This window comes from Mus musculus, chromosome 2 (assembly GCF_000001635.26).
Source record: "Mus musculus strain C57BL/6J chromosome 2, GRCm38.p6 C57BL/6J".
NCBI lineage: Eukaryota > Metazoa > Chordata > Mammalia > Rodentia > Muridae > Mus > Mus musculus.
The window spans coordinates 90,135,389-90,153,751 of record NC_000068.7 but is presented as its reverse complement, the minus strand read 5'-3'; the positions used below and the strand labels follow the sequence as shown (position 1 = coordinate 90,153,751).

General features: G+C 37.7%; 2 protein-coding genes across 3 annotated transcripts; both read left to right on the top strand.

Annotated features, from left to right (window-relative positions):
• Window positions 1-3,715: 3,715 nt before the first annotated feature.
• Olfr1270 (olfactory receptor 1270) lies at window positions 3,716-4,733 on the top strand. The gene has a single exon (NM_146985.2). The coding sequence runs from the start codon at window positions 3,748-3,750 to the stop codon at window positions 4,660-4,662; it is 915 nt and encodes a 304-aa protein (NP_667196.1). The 5' UTR covers window positions 3,716-3,747; the 3' UTR covers window positions 4,663-4,733.
• On the top strand, window positions 3,762-15,671 carry Olfr32 (olfactory receptor 32). Of its 2 annotated transcripts, NM_010980.2 has the most exons (5): window positions 11,459-11,485; window positions 12,059-12,123; window positions 12,329-12,444; window positions 12,700-12,733; window positions 14,574-15,572. In NM_010980.2, exon 5 carries the CDS (start codon window positions 14,615-14,617, stop codon window positions 15,539-15,541), a length of 927 nt encoding a protein of 308 aa, NP_035110.1. In that variant the 5' UTR covers window positions 11,459-11,485; window positions 12,059-12,123; window positions 12,329-12,444; window positions 12,700-12,733; window positions 14,574-14,614; the 3' UTR covers window positions 15,542-15,572. The 2 variants fall into 2 exon arrangements, with proteins under 2 accessions (XP_011237652.1, NP_035110.1); XM_011239350.1 differs by lacking the exons at window positions 11,459-11,485; window positions 12,059-12,123; window positions 12,329-12,444; window positions 12,700-12,733 and adding an exon at window positions 3,762-3,816 and having other exon boundaries at window positions 14,574-15,671.
• The last annotated feature ends 2,692 nt before the right edge of the window (window positions 15,672-18,363 follow it).

Here is an 18,363-nt window from a genome sequence, read left to right as displayed (position 1 = left end):
TGTGGTATGTCCACTAGTATTTCTTGTCATCTTTTTTTTTTCTTTATCTTTCTACCCATCGAAGGACTGAATATTATATTTGTTAAATGATGGGCAAATGAATGGATCAAAAAAAAGGCATCACTTTCAAAAGAAATTCCTGCTATATTCCACGATTGAACCACTGTTGTTGACAGAGGGAGAGAGCCATAAAGAGTCTATGTGTTTTTCATATACAAACTGCACAAAATGCATGAAGGTAGCTTTTGAAGAGTACAGAAATGACAAAGTGAACGCTTATTAAAATGAGAAATGTAGGCGATGAGGAATAGGAAGGAGGTGTGGGGTGGCATAGCTGAAGGTGGGTAGTGAATCCGGTGCTTATCAGTCCAGCGCCTGCCCAGTAACCAACCGTCTTTTCTTTCCTTACTCACTTGGGGTTAATTTTTAGTTGGCAAGTTTAGTCAAACACTCCCTACTTTCAACACTTCATGTTCTTTCTCTCTACTGTGTGCAAACCAATGAAAGTGACAGCAAAATAATTGAAATACATTTTGATATTTTCTTCAAGCCATACTTCATTTGGTAAGCTTTACTAGAGGGAAAAGAAATTCCATGGGGAAGTTGGTCCCTTGGTAACACGAGGGTTGATTTATGAACCTTTCATGTATGTGAGCATTCAGTTCCAGTGCTTGGATTTGGTGTGGTGGGTAGTTCTTTGTCAAATAGGATCTCAGAAACTCTTGAGTTTACTATTCTTAAGGACTTTCTTTCTTAAAAATTACAAGTCCAAATGCAGATGTCCTGTATTTTCTTTCCCATTTCATCATTCATATTAAACTTTACTGCATTTTGTTTTCAAAAGCTACCAGGATACTTTTTGGTATGTTCTGGGAGACAAAGCTAACTCCTTAGTAACAATAATCACTTCCTATCACCAATGATAGCCTAATATTTTTTTGAAAGAACAATGATTCCTTAGATAGTACCTAGAAAATTGTTAGAGTGTGGTTTTGGGAAATTAATTGTCCTCTTTTAGCCTGTGTCATCTTATATATGAATAGAAGGAGTTAGAATAATCTTTCTTTAAATTCTTTTCAGCACTAACCTTGTAACCTGCCCTGCCCAGAGTGGCTTAGCTGGGTATAATCTAAGGGTCTTTTGTGAGAATTCAGCTACTTGGTAGTATTATTCTATAGATCTTGCTTACTCTAGGACCAGCATTTTCAGGCAACAATCCAGCTATTCTCCGAGCTCGGTTTTCCTAAGTCTGAATAAACCTTGAGTAGTGATGTGTTCCAGCAAGGTGCCTAACATCATGCTAACTTGGAGGCACATTGAGTGTATTTGAAATTCATGCTGTCCAATTTTTTGTTCCAAGGAAGCATAAGAGTATATATCAGCTGCTCAGACATAAAGGTAGGTGGCATGACTAAATGCACGACACAAAATTTATCAGCTGATATAAGATGTTGGGCTAGTCAAATGTTTTCTTAGAGCCACAAGAATTTATTTTTGAGATAAGTTGGTTAGGGAAGAGAGAAGAACTAAGATCATGACTTTTCTTATGGTATAAAATTCATAGCATAAAATTTAATGATGCCAAAATTCTTTTACAGTTATGCATTCTTTAAAATACTATTTGGGGATAACCAGATTGGAGCCTGTGATTGACACAGGCTCTATTACTTTACTCCAGGTCAGTCACATTAAAACATCAAAGGTCTCATAGTTTTCACTAGCCATCGTCTGTATATATTCTAGTATAAAGCTACTACTTATCATGTAAGTAGCAGAGAGTTAGAATGGGTGAGTGGGGCCAGGAAAAGAGAGAGAGAGAGAGAGAGAGAGAGAGAGAGAGAGAGAGAGAGAGAGAGAGAGAGAGAAGGAGTCAGGGAAACACACACACACACACACTCACTCACACACTCACACACAAGCACACACAGGTATTTTCAGAGACAAGGGTAATTTCTAAAGGAATTTGAGATGAAGCCTGAAAACACTGTGGATCTACTCAATTCTCCTATCTATAATTGATGTCTCATTATTTGTTCTAGCAAATTTATCTTAATTTCTGTAATGTCAAGATTAAGTTGTGCTTAAATTCAAAGAAGAGTTATGTGTTTATTTAGATAAATATAATTAAAATTTCTAAAAGGTCATACTTAATTTCAACTCTTCTCTTATGCCTTTTCTATGGATGCTGTTAATGAATGACTGGTTCATTTAGTCTATATTTGGCACTTTTGGGGTCCATAATAGGTGCTTGTTCAAGAAAGTAAGACAGTATGACTTCTATTTGGGTAGATAAATAATACTACCATAGCTTTGATCTCTCTCTCTCTCTCTCTCTCTCTCTCTCTCTCTCTCTCTCTCTCTCCATATATATATATATACATATATATATATATGTATATATATTACATTTTTCTCTTGTAAAATAGTATAATTCATAATTCTATGTTTGTAGGAAATTTACTATCTTTGCCTCATGTAACAGTGAAGTAATTCAGAGCAGTGGCACATGAGTGAGCAGAAAGCATTGCCTTGTTAGTGATAAAGATGGTAAAGAAGATGGTGACTTATATTTGTCTCAAGTAGCTTTTGTATAGTTTATTCAAGAGTTAGGCAAACATAAATACCAGGCACAGCAGCATTGGATGTACCTGACCAAACACACTGTTATGCTTATATTCTACATAGACAGAAGCTCGTGAAGTATCTTATCTGAAATATTCATTTAACAGTAGGAGAGGGTAAGGGGCTGTCTATGCCTAATCTCTTCTAAGTTCATCCTGTCTCCTTGGGAAGGGTGTGGCTGGGAGTGTTCTATTACTGTATCAGGAAAGAAAAATCTCTCATGGTCATCTCTATCAAGTCATATACCTGCAAATGATGCTTCTTAATATAAAAAAGATCTGATTTGTTGTGTTTCATGATTTACAATATTTAAATACTGTGACCTTGACTGACTTTAAGATACCAAGATGGTATTCCTGAATGTGAAGTTTGGGAAAATTACATCAAAAGCAGTTCCAAATGGCCCCATACACTGCCCGTAACACCTGTGTGTAGAGTTAGACTCTCCTTGCACCATACTGATGGAAGTACCTGTACATACACTTGATGGCAGTTTGTTCTCTAGAGTGATTGTACTGGTTTTTATGTTTACAATGGAATATGAGAGCAACCATAACTTTTACATTAGCCCTTGGTGTTTCTCTTCTGCTAATCACCTTTCCAAGTGATAAGCCTTGATTGACTTCTAAGTGAGTGTTTCTTTTTATATTTTATAGTGACAATGGTAGTCATAAATTACTAGTGAGACATATTTTCACCTCACCTACATTAATATATTGATACAATAGAAAATGGATACTCCTTGAGACATAGAAGAAAGAAATAAAGAATAGATGTGAAGAAATATGTCAAGGGAATTCTTCAAGAAGAAGAGGTATCAAAATGTAGTAAAGAGTATACAAATATATGTTCTTAACTTGAATGGCAGCCCAAATTCAAAATGTGTGGTTATGGGCAAGTAATCATTTCTATGGATTTCTCTTTTCCAATGATAAAACTAAGTAAAGCAAAATGTCATAAAATGTTAGTGTACTATGGTGAATTCTGAATTATTACATGTTGGCTAATGGAATGATTAGTAAGTGGGTTGTTTTCTCTGACATCCTGTAAATGATGTAACTGGTGCTACAATGTTTTATTTTAGGACACTTACTGCCTGATGTTCACTTCTCCTCAACTGAATCCATGGCCAGGGAAAATAACGTGACTGAATTGATCATCACCGGCCTTTTCCAGGATCCAAATGTGCAGAAGGTGTGCTTTGTGCTGTTCCTTCCTGTGTACCTGGCCACAGTGTTGGGCAATGGCCTCATTGTTGCAATGGTCATTGTCAGTAAGAGTCTGCATTCTCCCATGTACATCTTCCTCAGCTCCTTGTCCCTGGTGGAGATCTGTTACTCTTCTACTGTTGTCCCTAAGTTCATCACTGACTTACTTGCTAAGGTTAAAACCATCTCGCTGAAGGGCTGTCTGGCTCAGATATTCTTCTTCCATTTCTTGGGAGTGGCTGAGATATTTTTGCTTGTGGTGATGGCCTATGACCGCTATGTGGCCATCTGCAAACCTCTTCATTACATGAATATCATGAGTCGTCAAGTGTGTCACGTGCTGGTGGCTGTTTCTTGGCTGGGGGGCTTTTTACATTCTATAATTCAGGTTCTTATCTCTATTCAGTTGCCCTTCTGTGGTCCCAATGTGATTGACCACTACTTCTGTGACCTGCAGCCATTATTCAAGCTGGCTTGCACTGATACATTTGTGGAGAGTGTCATTGTAATGGCCAATAGTGGTTTAATTGCTCTGTGTTCCTTCCTTGTCTTGGTGTCCTCCTATGTCATCATCCTTGTCAATTTGAGGAAGCATTCTGCAGAGGGGAGACGCAAGGCCCTCTCCACCTGTGCCTCTCACATCACAGTGGTCGTCTTGTTCTTTGGACCCGCCATCTTCCTCTACATGAGACCTTCCTCTACTTTCACTGAAGACAAGCTTGTGGCTGTGTTCTACACGGTCATCACCCCTATGCTGAATCCCATCATCTACACACTCAGAAATGCAGAGGTGAAAAATGCTGTGAGGAAGTTGTGGGGAAAAAGAATATAGGTATGAAGTGAAGGAGAACTAATGATTAAAAAAAATAACCTATTATTGAAGTGGGTCTATTTTCTGTGAGATATTAAAAAATGGTAACCAAAAATTAACGACATCAGATTATTTTTTTTTTCGACTCTATGAATGCACACTTTATTATTAATGTACCTTCTCCCATAGACAGACGCCTGCCCCCACAAAGAAGTTGAAAAGTCAGAAATCTTGTGACATGCCATCTCTGCTTTGATACCCAGAAGAGAGCTTGAGCTTCTTCAAGGCTTCCAACGCTTCGGGGAGTCCAGGGTCATTCTGAGAGCACTCCTTGGAGTTCTTCTGCCTGTCGAAACTTCTTGTTGTAGAGTACTCACGGGACGTTTTCCAATCCCTGTAGTAGCGCATAAATAACCGTCTGTACCCCCTCATTCTGTCACGCTGAGTGATGAACCAGGATCTGATGAGGTCTTTCTGTAGTTTGAGTTCCTCAGCGAAGGCCTGCAGAGTTTCCTCATTAGGGTAACGGTCTGTCTCGAAGTGCTTTCTTAGCTTCTGGAACTGCACATCGGTCAACTCCGTCTTTGAAATTAATACAGTTTTGCTATCCTTTAAGCGCATTTGAACTATCATCCCGTCGATTTCTTCCATCATGAGGCTGCTGCTCACTTGAGTTCCCTCCTTCAGTTTGACGACGACATCAGATTATTACCTTTGTATATTTCCTTAGTAAGTCAAAATTGCATGGTGTCCTAGCATTGCATACAAGCACAGCACTGAGCCACCTCTCTGTAATCTTGATTATCTTTCTGATACCTGCTTCTATTATGGCTGGAGTAATTTGAATATTCAAGCCAAGTAAAAATGCAAAGCCCATTAAAATTTTATAGGTTTAGGTCATCCCTGAAAGCATACATGTAAGTAACAGTGTACAGAGTGAACAGGTTATATAAGCACATGATAACAATTTAGAAAAAGAGGCCATGAATTTAAAGGAGAGTGGGAAAGGTATATGGGAGAGTTTGGTGGGAGGAAGGGGAAAGAAGAAATTTTGTTATTAAGTAAGAAAAAAATGTATTTTTTCCCTAAGTAAGAAAAATGTATTTTAAATGATACTTGGTAACATATAATTATAGGGTATAATATAATATCTCAATACATCTATAAAATGTTAAGTAATCTGTCTGATCAGTGTAATTGGCATGTCTATCATCTTGATTCCAACATTCTCATGTTGGAAAAATTCTTCAATCTCTCTGCTTTTTTGAAACATTTAATTAATTTTGACACTATTAGTTATCAATACCTAATGTAAAATTACTAGGAAATGTTCCTTAACCCAGCTGCACCCAGTACAATGAGAATATTTTCACAAATACAATTTGGGTAAAGTTTCTTCTGCTGCTTCCTTTTGTCTTAATTATTTAAAATACCCCAGGATAATAACTTACAAAGGAAGTTAGTTACACTTAATTTAGAAAGGAAACCAGTCAAAGGAATTAATCAGGGGACACTGTGGAATAAGGCTCTCAATCCAGTTATCCCTTCTTATCTGAAAAAATGCATCACTTAACATTACATTCAAAGATTTTTCTATTATTCTGATGTTCCTAGAGTCTTATATAATATACTAATTATAATCACTAGACAATTCCCATGAATAATTTCAGTTCTTGTGACTTTTTGGCATATAAGAAACTTAGACATGTCCAAAATGACATAGACATTCCAGTTGAGCAGTTGACTGTGTTAGAGTTCCTCACTCCCTCCCCTACAGGTTAGGATTCTTTACTTAAAGCTACACATAGGTCGTCATCAGTGACTTCTGAGTGGCTGGGGACTGCACAGCTTGATAAAGTCTATTTCAGTGAACTATCAACATTTTCAGAAATTATCTCACCTACTGAGGGTTGTGGGTCTACTGAGAGCTCATTATTCTCTTTGTTCTACTCTCGACGGAAGAAACCACAGAGATTAAAGGAAAATATTTTCCCATTGTTTTTAAATTAATTCCTTTATTTTTGAGATTGTAATATAACTACTTTATTTCCACTTTCATACCCTTCCTCTATGCTATCTTTCAAACTCATGGCCTATTTTTCATTAATTGTTGTTATAGTTATATATGTATACATATACACATACATATTCTTAAACACAACCTACTCAGTCTATATAATCTTACTTCCATGTTTGTTTTCAGGGCTGACCATTTGTTAAAAAACAAAAAGCTTGTGAAAATTAAAAAAAAACCTTCAATTCAAGAAATAGTGACAGTCTAACTACATCATTTCAGCATTGTAATCTCTCACTGATCTGTCATGTTAAAATATAAATAACATGCATTTTTTTTGCAAGAAAAATTGCAGAATGCTGGAAACTACTCTGTATATAGTTCTACATTCTTTTTCTATTGAGTGTTTGGATCTTTAAGTTTTGGCCACATATTAACATAAAAAGAGATAGTTAGTGATCTAGAATGCAAAGTACAGAGATAGAAAGTCCAGCACTGCCTGGAGATAGTCTAATGTAGCAGTGATCATAGGCCCACTGCAATGAAAGACTGATGAACTCAGTCCTAAATTTCATTTAAAAGGTTTAAATTTTAGTCATCACATGAGGTTGGTAGATAAAAAAAATTTGAATTCATATGCTGTAAGAAAGAGAAGGATAAATGGATCCTTTTTGCTTCAAAGAGATTCTTCACGTACGCCACACAACCTTTTTGTTTTCATATTATCTGAGAAAATCATCACGCGGCCCTCACTAATGAGGCTGGAAATTGAAGTACTTTGTTTTGTGTTACCTAAAAATATGAATTTAATTTTGTTCTATTCCTACGTCTTTTCCATAATCCCAAAGAGGAATAGGAGAATGGATCAAAGTGTCATACGGCATCAGATCTATTGTAGTTTCTCATGTAAAATTTTTTTTCTACAAGTATTGTTTACAATGGTTTGGTCTTATCACACAGTCTAATTGCAACATAATTTTCTTAAGCAATGATCTATTTCAAGGGTTTGTGTTCATTTAATAATTTATTCAGCAAAACCAATTGAACATGTGTTATGTGAGAAACTTAGTTCTAAGAGTTAGTGAGATGATGCTGCCCAGACCGAGAGCATCTTTTCATGGTGCTCACATTCCAGGCAAACCTTTTGCTTCAAAGATGCTGTAGAATATCTGGGTCAACATTGCTGATAGGAGCTTCTCTGATGGAGATATCTGTATCTGTGCTAAGTCGCATTGGCTATTGAACACTTGAAATATTCACAGCATTGTTTTAACTTTGTTGAATTATAATTAACTTAATGTTATATTTAACTCATACTAATGGCTACTGAAATGGGTAGCAGGAATCTAAAGGCCTTCTTGTTGACTTCAGCTTCAAACCTGTGATCAACTCTTAGGGTCAGGGGTGGGACAGCTCCTTTTCCAGGACCCCAGTGGTTCAGGGAGTAACTTCCTCTAATCTCAGGCTCTTCATTTGTTAGTTCTTCTAACTCAGGTTTACCCACTTAACTTTCTTACCATCCCGTGGTGGTACAATCCCACCCCCTGACAGAGATGCCAGTGTGATCACAGCCCTATCTCTCAATACTGCATGACTATTACACATGAATGTATGCAAGTGATGCAGCCTTCAGTAAGTCACATGTTAATGACTCAAACTGTTAGCTCTGCTCAGACCTCTTCCTTGAATCTTAATTCATATGCCCAACTTTAGCTATTGTGAATAATGCAGAATAAAGATTGGTGTACCAGTATCTTTGTGATATAGTGACTTGGAGTCTTTTAGTAAATACCCACAAATGGTATATCTGGATCTATTTTTAGTTTTTTTCTTTAATTGGAAATAAATTCTTCTTCACACAATATATTCTTATCACTGTTTCCTCTCCTTTATCTCATCCCAGATTCCTCTCAGAATCTTGTGACCTCTCTATCCATCCAACAGGACACCTTTCTTCCTCTCTTTAGAAAGCAAATAGGCAAATAAAACAAACCTGATAAACCATAAAAAAGAAAAATGCATGAGAAACAGATAGACATGCAGAGACTCACAAACAAAAAAATAAAACTAATAAAAGTACAAAACCAGAAACCATAACATACAAATAATGGGCCAACAAGGTAAGAAATGTCCAAATAAAGCACTATGAGATAAAAGTATCTCCAAAATAATATTGAGTTTTGTTATTTTATTATGTATCCATCTACAGCTGGACATGATGTCCTGCCCTTTCAGTGTGGTTTATATACCCAGTGAAACCTGATTGAAAATTTTTTCCTTTGTAAACTGTTGTCAATTGGAGATAGCTTCCTTGTTTGGAATGGGAGCTTGTGTCTACTTTCCTCTCTTAATCATAGAACCTGATCGGCTTAGCCCTGTGCAGTCCCTTGTGCATGCTGCTCAGACACTTTCTTGGTGCCACACAACCCTTCTGGCTCTCACAATCTTTCTACCTCCTTTTCTGCATAGCTCCCTGAGCACTGACGGGGAGGGGTTTGATGAAGACATCTGATTTAGGATTGACTGTTCCAGAGTCACTGCACATTATTCATGTGTGGACCTCAGTATTTGTTCCCATCTACTGCAGGAGAAAGCATCTCTGATGATGGCTGAGCAAGACACTGGTTTATGGCTATAGTAGAATTTCATTAGGAGAACTAATTCCTTTAGAAGAACAATAGTATCTGATTTTCCCCTAGGTCAATGGCCTATCTAGTCTTAGGTTCTTATCCAACAGGGCAGTGTCAGGCATGGGTCATAAAGTGGATATTAAATTTGGTAAAATGGTGGTTGGTTGCTTCCACAACTTTTGTGCCACTATTGTACCAGCATAATATGCAGGCATGCCATCACCACTGTAGACCAAAGGGTTTGTGGGTGGGCTTTTGTTTATCTTTCTCTCCTGGCAGTATAAAGAGTACTTTTAGTACTGTCAATAGTAGTTGGTAGGGATGAAGGCTCTAGTTAGGCGTCAGCTCGACTACTCTTCTGTGTTCAATCAGATATGGAAAGGTTATTTTAATCAATAGGACCATCATTGCAGAGAGCAACCAATAGCTGTGGCAATAGCCTGAATTGCTTGGAAGTATTCATGGAGTCCTTTTGGCCAACAATTAGATGTAGCCCGTTCTCAGCAATGAAAATTTGATTTGATGGTGAGAGCTATCCAGCTGGGGCTTTGTTTCACCAGTTACTTGGTAATTCCATTTAAATTTCTTTTATATATGTACATATTTTAAGAAGCTTGTACTGTAGTAGGTATTGTAGTAAGGGCCCTCAAGTGCCCTTTGTGTTAGTTGTCCCCCCTCAAATTCTATTCTTTTCTCTGTCTTCCTTCTCACTCCCCATTTAATCCTCCTGATCTCTCCTGCTGGACTATAGTGGGGACATGTTGCCCTGACTATTATTGATTGTGTTTTTACACAGACATCTAGGCTTCTAGTCTGCAAAAATTACCTTTTCAATTTCTCATTTTTCTCCATCTTTTATATAGTATACAAATAAGGATTGAATCAATATTGTTTTCAGTCTATCAACTGAGAAATGTTCTGGCCCAGAAAAATTCATTATTGAATACTGACAGGTCTTTGAAGATGAATTAACACCAGTACTTCCCAAACTATCCTGTAAAATATGAAGGGTATTATTGAATTTGTTTTTTGATAATTTTGTTAAGCAATATTGTATCTATGTTCATCAGGAGATCGAACTCTAGCTCATTTTGTTGTGGTTATTGTATATTATATGACTTTGATAGAAGGATAATACTGGTACCATTTCTTTCCCTTATCTTTTCCAAAATAGTTTGGGAAGTACTGGTGATAGTTCTTCAGAGGTCTGTCAGAATTCAGCAGATTCATTGACTCTATCTGGGCTTGGATGTTATCAGTTGATATATTAAAAAATATTGGTCCTTTTATTTTTCTTTTGTTATTTTGTCTAAGGGTTCGCTGATCTTGTTTATCCTTTCAAAGAACCAAATCTGTTTTCTGTCTACTTAACTTGGGATCCACTCATTATGGTTTTACTTAGGCCTTAAAGTGTCTTGTCATTTGTTTAAAGACTATAATGAGTCATGAAGGGCTGTGTATGTGTGTGTGTGTGTGTGTGTGTGTGTGTGTGTGTATGTGTGTGTGTGTGTGTGTGTGTGTGTGTGTGTGTGTGTGTGTGTGTGTGTGTATGTGTGTGTGTTTGTTAGAATTGAGTGAAGATAAAAGCACAATACTGGCCAAAACCTATGAGATTGGAGAACCAAGATTATTGGAGCCTAAAAGTGCTGTTTTTGGAACTTCATTTGCAAACAGCTTGAAGGAGATGTGGCCCAAATGCTTGCTGTCAGCCACAGTGTCAAAGATCATGGTGAGATTGACTTGTGGCTGTAGCAAGCAGTGACAGGTGATAGCAGCATCTTGAAAGCCAAGGCTTTCATTTTAAATAGAAGTAGAAACGGGAGAGTAAGAAGTGATGAGGGGACCCTGCATGATTGTAGTGCATACTTCATTAACTGCTTACCCAGAGTTATTGCCCTTGGGCTATGCCATTTATACTCTGCTATTTATTTCCAGGGGAAATGTGTGTGGGAAACATCTTTTAAAGTTGTTTCTTTCATTATATTTCCACAACATTACTAAAATCTTATGCCTATGCATGGAATTAATTGAAACAGCTTTATCCTGTCCTTACATCATATTCCATTAGCAAAGTTTTACTCTAGAGAACAGAAATTCTATGGGGAAGTTGGTCTCTTGTCTACAGTGTGTAGCATAATTTATTTTAAATAGTTCAAGATTCTGGGCACTTATTCACAACTCTTGGAGTCTGAATGAGGAGGTAGGATTCCCACAATACAATAGGATTTTTAAATTTCAGTTTTTTTTTTTAAATTTGTGGTTCTTATTTCTTAAATTCATATATTATCATTGATTTACCCCTCCCCTGTATTTTCTTTGTCATGTGTCTTCGGTGTTATCTATCTTGTTTTATAAAGCTCCCAAGACTGCTGGTGTTTGTCCTTGATCTTTGAGTCACAGTTGTATCACTACTCAGTTCCTTCAGGAAGCAGGCAGATGTTTCATAGGAGCATCAGTTTTTAAGTTAGTAACTGGAAGTAACTAGAGCATGGGTTTGGAAAGCTAACTAACCCCTCTCTGCTTCTGTCACTTCATCTGTGAATAGGAAGTAAAATATGTCTTTGAATTCTTTCAGAATCACCCTTAGAGGAGTTAGCTGATATTGATCTGGATTAGGTACACTGTGTCATGGTGAGACATATGCTGTGAGGGCCTCTTAGTAAAGTGACCTCATTTGCTAAGAACTAGGATTTAAGAGGGAAGAATACAGTGATCATCCCCATCTCAGCTGTATTATGAAGTTCATGTTAGGTGCATCTTGGGTGTCTTTCAGTTCCATCTTATTCAACTCCTTGCTCCAATGCAGAACAAGTGCACAGCAGCTCTTCTGACTTAAAGGTGGGTGATGTGCCAATAAGCAAAGACCAATGTTTCTTAGCAGCCACATGATGTTGGACTTGTGATTTGTTCCTAGATTCAGAGTTCATCTGTTAAATCTGTTAAACTCTGTGGTGTGTGTGTGTGTGTGTGTGTGTGTGTGTGTGTGTGTGTGTAGTGGTTAGACATAATTGCTACACAAGGCTCTGCTTTACATTTTTTTCAGGCATGATGCCACTTGTTGTAATGCAAATTTTAAGAGACTACTTGATATAACTTCTACATGCTCATTTGCTGATTTATGCTTCCATATCTTGGTCACTTTGTCATCTGTATTTCTAGGTAAGGCACCACTGTGGATGGAGAGGATGTATTTATTAATAGCTATGTAAAAGAGTAGGGACAAAGAAGTGGGGGTTAGAGAAAAGAAATACATGAAAGGCTGAGATAATAGATAGAGTTGTTTTTCAAAGAGGAGAGCTACTGTGTATTCTCCTCTTGTTGATGAAGCTTAGAAGCATGGGTCCTTACATGATTTTCCTTGTCTCTGAATGTCTCAGACTGGTTCTAGTAAATCTACCTTTATTTTTGTAATAGATCAGGAGTTGATCAACAGGCAATCAAATGAGAGGTATGTGTTTAGATTGTCAAATTAACGTATCCCTTCCTTCTAATAGTTGATAATTTGTGTTTCAATTTACTTTTGTGCTACACATGTGCCCTATTCTTCTTAGGTATAATGTGGTAGCTACAGAACACAGGTGCTGCACTCTGATTGCCAGTTTTCAAATCTTGGCTTTGGTGCTGTGTAAACTTAAGACAATTTATTTACTTCTCTGTCAGTAATCACCAAATTCACAGGTTTGTTGTATATGCTGAATATATTAATGCATATAGAGTAGTTATAAATGTTTGATATATTAGGTAGCTTTGAAATTATATTCTTTTCTATTAACTCAAGATGCGAACAATTACAAAATAATTTATCATGATTTTAAAAGTAAACAACATAGCTTTTAGTAAGACATATAAAGAAGAAGCTTAAATAATGAAAGATTCTATTAATTTTGCTGAAAGAAACATGATGGGGTGCTATTGGAACGGAAAGCCATGGATATTCATTTTTACAGCAGTGCAGGTCATTGTATAACTTAGGAAGAAAGATGTACTGAAGAAAGAGTTAAGGGCACTTTATGTTAGAATAAAGCTTCTTAGTGTTCAGTATGGGGATGACAATAAGGGTGCAGAGTTTACAGTTAGTTTAAGAAGACTCTTACATTTTCTCTGAAGATATCAAAACTCATGATGAGGGCAGTGGGAACAGTTGGTATGTTTTAGTAGAGAAGAAGTGTGGCTAGATTTTTACATAAGGGAAATGGTTGAAGCATTTCCCCAGTGCTTAGAGAGGAGAAGATATTTGTGGGATCGTGTAATTTATGCAAACTCACTGAACCAATAGGACTGCTTTTGGTCTTAGAAGATGCATAAGGCTGAAAGAAACAGGGGTGTTTCTGGTGCCAGTGAACAGGGTAGGTTGTGGAGGTGGACAGGACTCTGATTTCAAAATACTTGAGTTGATGTTTGCGGGGTAAGAAAAAGAATTGTTGAGGTGGCTCAGATTTTAAAGCCATTAAAAGCCAGTTATAGGAATTCAGAATTTCCCTGGTTATTCCTAAGTAGCAGGTCATTAAACTGTAGTGAGAGAGACTTAGGTGAGCCCTGCCCTGGTTATTCCTAGGTAGCAGAGTGATCTGAGGAAGGAAGGGTAAAGCAATTTTCTGATATCTGTTACAGGAAGGATGGGGCTGGGCAGCTGGGGACTTAAAGACTTTGGTAATTTAGGTATCAGCTTTCTGAGTGTGAGGAGATGGCAGCAAGAATGGGGAGGAAAGCACACACTAGGGATCTGTTGTAGGTCAAAATAATGCAATGGGGTTGAGTGGATAGACATGCCAATGAAACACTGACATCAAAGCTGCCAAGCCAGGCAGCCTGGAGGGTAATGGGATCATCAGAACAGTTTCTAGGTCCTACCTGCCCCTAGGTCTTCTGTGAAACCACAACATAGTCCCATTATCTGCATTCCTAACTGTGCCCATGTCTTTTCCCTGTGCTTCTGAGTGATGATACGGGAAAGGTGATTCTGTGTTATCTCCCTATTCAGCAACTTGATTTCTTAGGTGACTGACTATTCCTGGTGATTCTAATTGTATCAAATTACAATTCTTATTTCATAGCAGATGTCATACTGAATGTAAGCATAATGCCCTTGGATTTCACTGTAATTTGCTGTCCAATGTTTTAAAGTTTCTTTAAAAGTGTTAACCTTTTGAGTCTGTTTCTTTTAGCTTCCGTGAATGTCTGACTTCTCTTTCTCTTTTAAGGCCATTCCTCTTGTTTTTGCCACAGAGCAATATTCTTCCTAAAATAAACAATGAATAGTGTCACGATTATTGCTTGTTTTATTTCAGGTCTCTTGACTACTGGTATCCAGTACACTTGAACTGAACTCATGGCCTTTGTAAATGTGACTGAGTTGATCATCACTGGCCTTTTCCAGGATCCAGATGTGCAGAAGGTGTGCTTTGTGCTGTTCCTTCCTGTGTACCTGGCCACAGTGTTGGGCAATGGCCTCATTGTTGTGACAGTCAACATCAGTAAGAGTCTGTATTCCCCCATGTATTTCTTCCTCAATTACTTGTCCTTGGTGGAGATCCTCTACTCCTCTACTGTTGTCCCTAAGTTCATCACTGATTTACTTAACAAGATTAAAACCATCTCTCCAAAGGGCTGCCTAGCTCAGATTTTCTTCTTCCACTTCTTTGGGGTCACTGAGATTCTCTTGCTTACAGTGATGGCTTATGACCGCTATGTGGCCATCTGCAAACCTCTTTACTACACAACTATCATGAGTAGGCCCAAATGTCACCGGCTGGTGGCTGGTTCTTGGGTGGGGGGATTTTTTCATTCTATAATTCAGATTTTCATCACTCTCCCTTTGCCTTTCTGTGGTCCCAATGTGATTGACCATTACTTCTGTGACCTCCATCCCTTATTCAAGTTGGCCTGCACTGACACTTTTGTGGTGGGGGTTATTATGTTTGTTAACAGTGGATTATTTTCTGTATTTTCCTTTCTTTTCTTGGTGTCCTCTTACATTGTTATCCTGTATAACTTGAGGAACCATTCTGCAGAGGGGAGACGCAAGGCTTTATCTACCTGTGCCTCTCACATCATGGTGGTTGTCTTGTTCTTTGGACCTGCCATCTTCCTCTACTTGAGACCTGCCTCCACCTACACTGAAGACAAGCTTGTGGCTGTGTTCTACACGGTCATCACCCCTATGCTGAATCCCATCATCTACACACTCAGAAATGCAGAGGTGAAAAATGCTGTGAGGAAGTTGTGGGGCAAAAAAGTGAGCTCAAGTTTGGAATAAAATTAAAAGCATGAGACAATCAACAGCATGACTACTCTGACTAGAACTCGCATCTGACTTTAATCATCAGTGAAGGGACAGATTAAAAGCTGTGTCCTCATGGTTTTTGTTTTATTTGAATTCCATCATGTCATAGGTATCAGTATTTTTAAGTATGTTCAAATTGGTCTATTTTACATCTCTTTTTTTAGTGATTTATAGTGTGTACGATTTAGGAATAGAACTTCTCTAATGTGTGGATATAAAAGTTCTCACATTGAAAGAAATGAAATAGTTTATTCTTGAGCTGATATGAGTAAAGTGTGGGACTATAGATTCAGGTTACACAAGCACCATGTTTCACTGTGGGAACAGGTTCATAGAAAATAAAGGTAATAGATCAAGGCACTTTAAAATACATTGGTAAGAATATCAGGCTGATAGGTTATGGGGCAGTGTTGGGGGAATCTGTTCTTGGATTCAGATGTCATATGATAACATTCTTAGTTTTTGGGTTGGTGAAGATGGTGGTCTGTTAAGTTAATACATACCCCAAAGATCATGCAATAGTCACAATCTAATAATTAGTCACATTAGATTAAGTAAGAAGTGGACAATGGATAGCTGTAATGACTCTAAAGCTAATCCATGATAATTTTGCATGGATCTTAACCTTCCAAAATTGTAAGTTTTTCAGAATTGTCCGTTTTTCAGAATCTTAAACATGTGTAGCTTTTCCCTGGGAATCCCAGTTCACAAAATGAACCCTACTCAGCTACCTATCAGCTCTGTGGCCTTAGTTTTATTCATTTTCCTTCAGATGTTACCATGCTATTGTATGTGAAGGGATCTTGGCATCCAATAGCTAAAGTATTTGTTTTATATTGTCTGCTTGCAATTTTGGAGGAAGTCCCAGGACTCCTTCCCTGATTCTACACATGTATTCCCTAGGCTGGCCAGATTGAATGAGCAGCTTGTCCTTCACTCTCCACATGTGTGTTCTTTTCAGGTAACCTTACATGACAAGTCACACACAACAGGAACTGAGCTACACAATGAATAAAGACATCAAGGTGATGACAATATTATTCATCATTTGGAGGGGATTGGGTCAGTATGAGGATACCAGGAACCAAGGAGGGATTTTCTTAGACGTTACCTTATTTGAGCTCTAGCTATTACAGTGATGTTAATAGAATCCTGCAATGAAAAGACATCAACTTTACAAACTGCATGGGGATTCCCCTCATCCTTATTTCAATTTGTGTCGGAGTGGTTGATGCACAATCTGTTTGAGTAAATAGCTTTTGCATATTTCAAAGCCTTTTCATACCTATTACTTCTTGGAATCTTTAAAGCAACTCTATAATAGTAATAAAGTAGTTATTAATTATTCTGAATGCCTAGCTTTAGAGATTTAAATGTCATTTATATTAGGTTTTGGTTGCAAAGAACAGAATCAGAACAAATCAGAAATAAGAGAAAACTGCAGATGTAAATAATTCAGGGTTGAAAAATTCTCTATAGAATTTGTCTATCACCAAGGCCTTTCATTTTTGTGTTTACCTCATGTCCTAAGATGGGTGCTGGAGTTTCATTCATAATGAATATTTCTCAATGGTTGGATGATTTTTTTTGATAAGTTTACACACAGTTTCCTTGACATCCATTGGAAGACATGAAAGCGTCTCTTGTGTCCTTTCACGCACACAGCTTCCTCCACACCCAACATCAGCTGCTGCTCCAATTTCTATCATCATGTATTAATTGAGTCTTGCTGTGTTCATATAAACACTAGCACTATAGTTGCACTTTGTTGAATTTGTCCTTTTTCTCTGATTTTAATGTTTTTGAAACTCATTAGTGTTATGGATTATAATAATTTGTTATTCACTTTATTAAATAGTGTGCCATTGTAGGAATACATCACAGTAAATAAAAAACTTCTTTCATTGGTGGATATTGGGCTTATTTCAGTTATTACATGCTTTAAGTGAAGGCTGGGAGACACAAAAGTGATTGCAACCAAATCTGATGACCTAAGCTTTATCCCAAGATCCCACATGGTGGGAGGGGAGAAGCAACACTGGAAAGTTGTTTGCTTACTTCGACTCATGCACTATCACATGCATACCCCTCCCCCTCAAAATAAATACAAGGTCATTTTTACAAAAACCCCGAGAAGTATTTTTTTAAGTGCCTACTTTGTTTTTTTTTTTTTTTTCCATTTTTTATTAGGTATTTAACTCATTTACATTTCCAATGCTATACCAAAAGTCCCCCATATCCACCCACCCCCACTCCCCTGCCCACCCACTCCCCCTTTTTGGCCCTGGTGTTCCCCTGTACTGGGGCATATAAAGTTTGCAAGTCCAATGGGCCTCTCTTTCCAGTGATGGCCGACTAGGCCATCTTTTGATATATATGCAGCTAGAGTCAAGAGCTCCAGGGTACTGGTTAGCTCATAATGTTGTTCCACCTATAGGGTTGCAGATCCCTTTAGCTCCTTGGCTACTTTCTCTAGCTCCTCCATTGGGAGCCCTATGATCCATCCATTAGCTGACTGTGAGCATCCACTTCTGTGTTTGCTGGGCCCCGGCATAGTCTCACAAGAGACAGCTACATCTGCGTCCTTTCAATAAAATCTTGCTAGTGTATGCAATGGTGTCAGCGTTTGGATGCTGATTATGGGGTGGATCCCTGGCTATGAAGTGCCTACTTTGTAAGAAAAAAAAAAAACATACTTTAGCATTTTCATCACTCTATAAATACCCAGACTTTTCACATCCTCTCCAGGGTTTAGCATGGTAAGTAACTCTCATCATACATATATCATCCTTATA

Coding starts and splice junctions, on each gene's coding strand:
- Olfr1270 (NM_146985.2), top strand. CDS start 3,748: ATGGCCAGGGAAAATAACGTGACTGAATTGATCATCACCGGCCTTTTC.
- Olfr32 (XM_011239350.1), top strand. CDS start 14,615: ATGGCCTTTGTAAATGTGACTGAGTTGATCATCACTGGCCTTTTCCAG.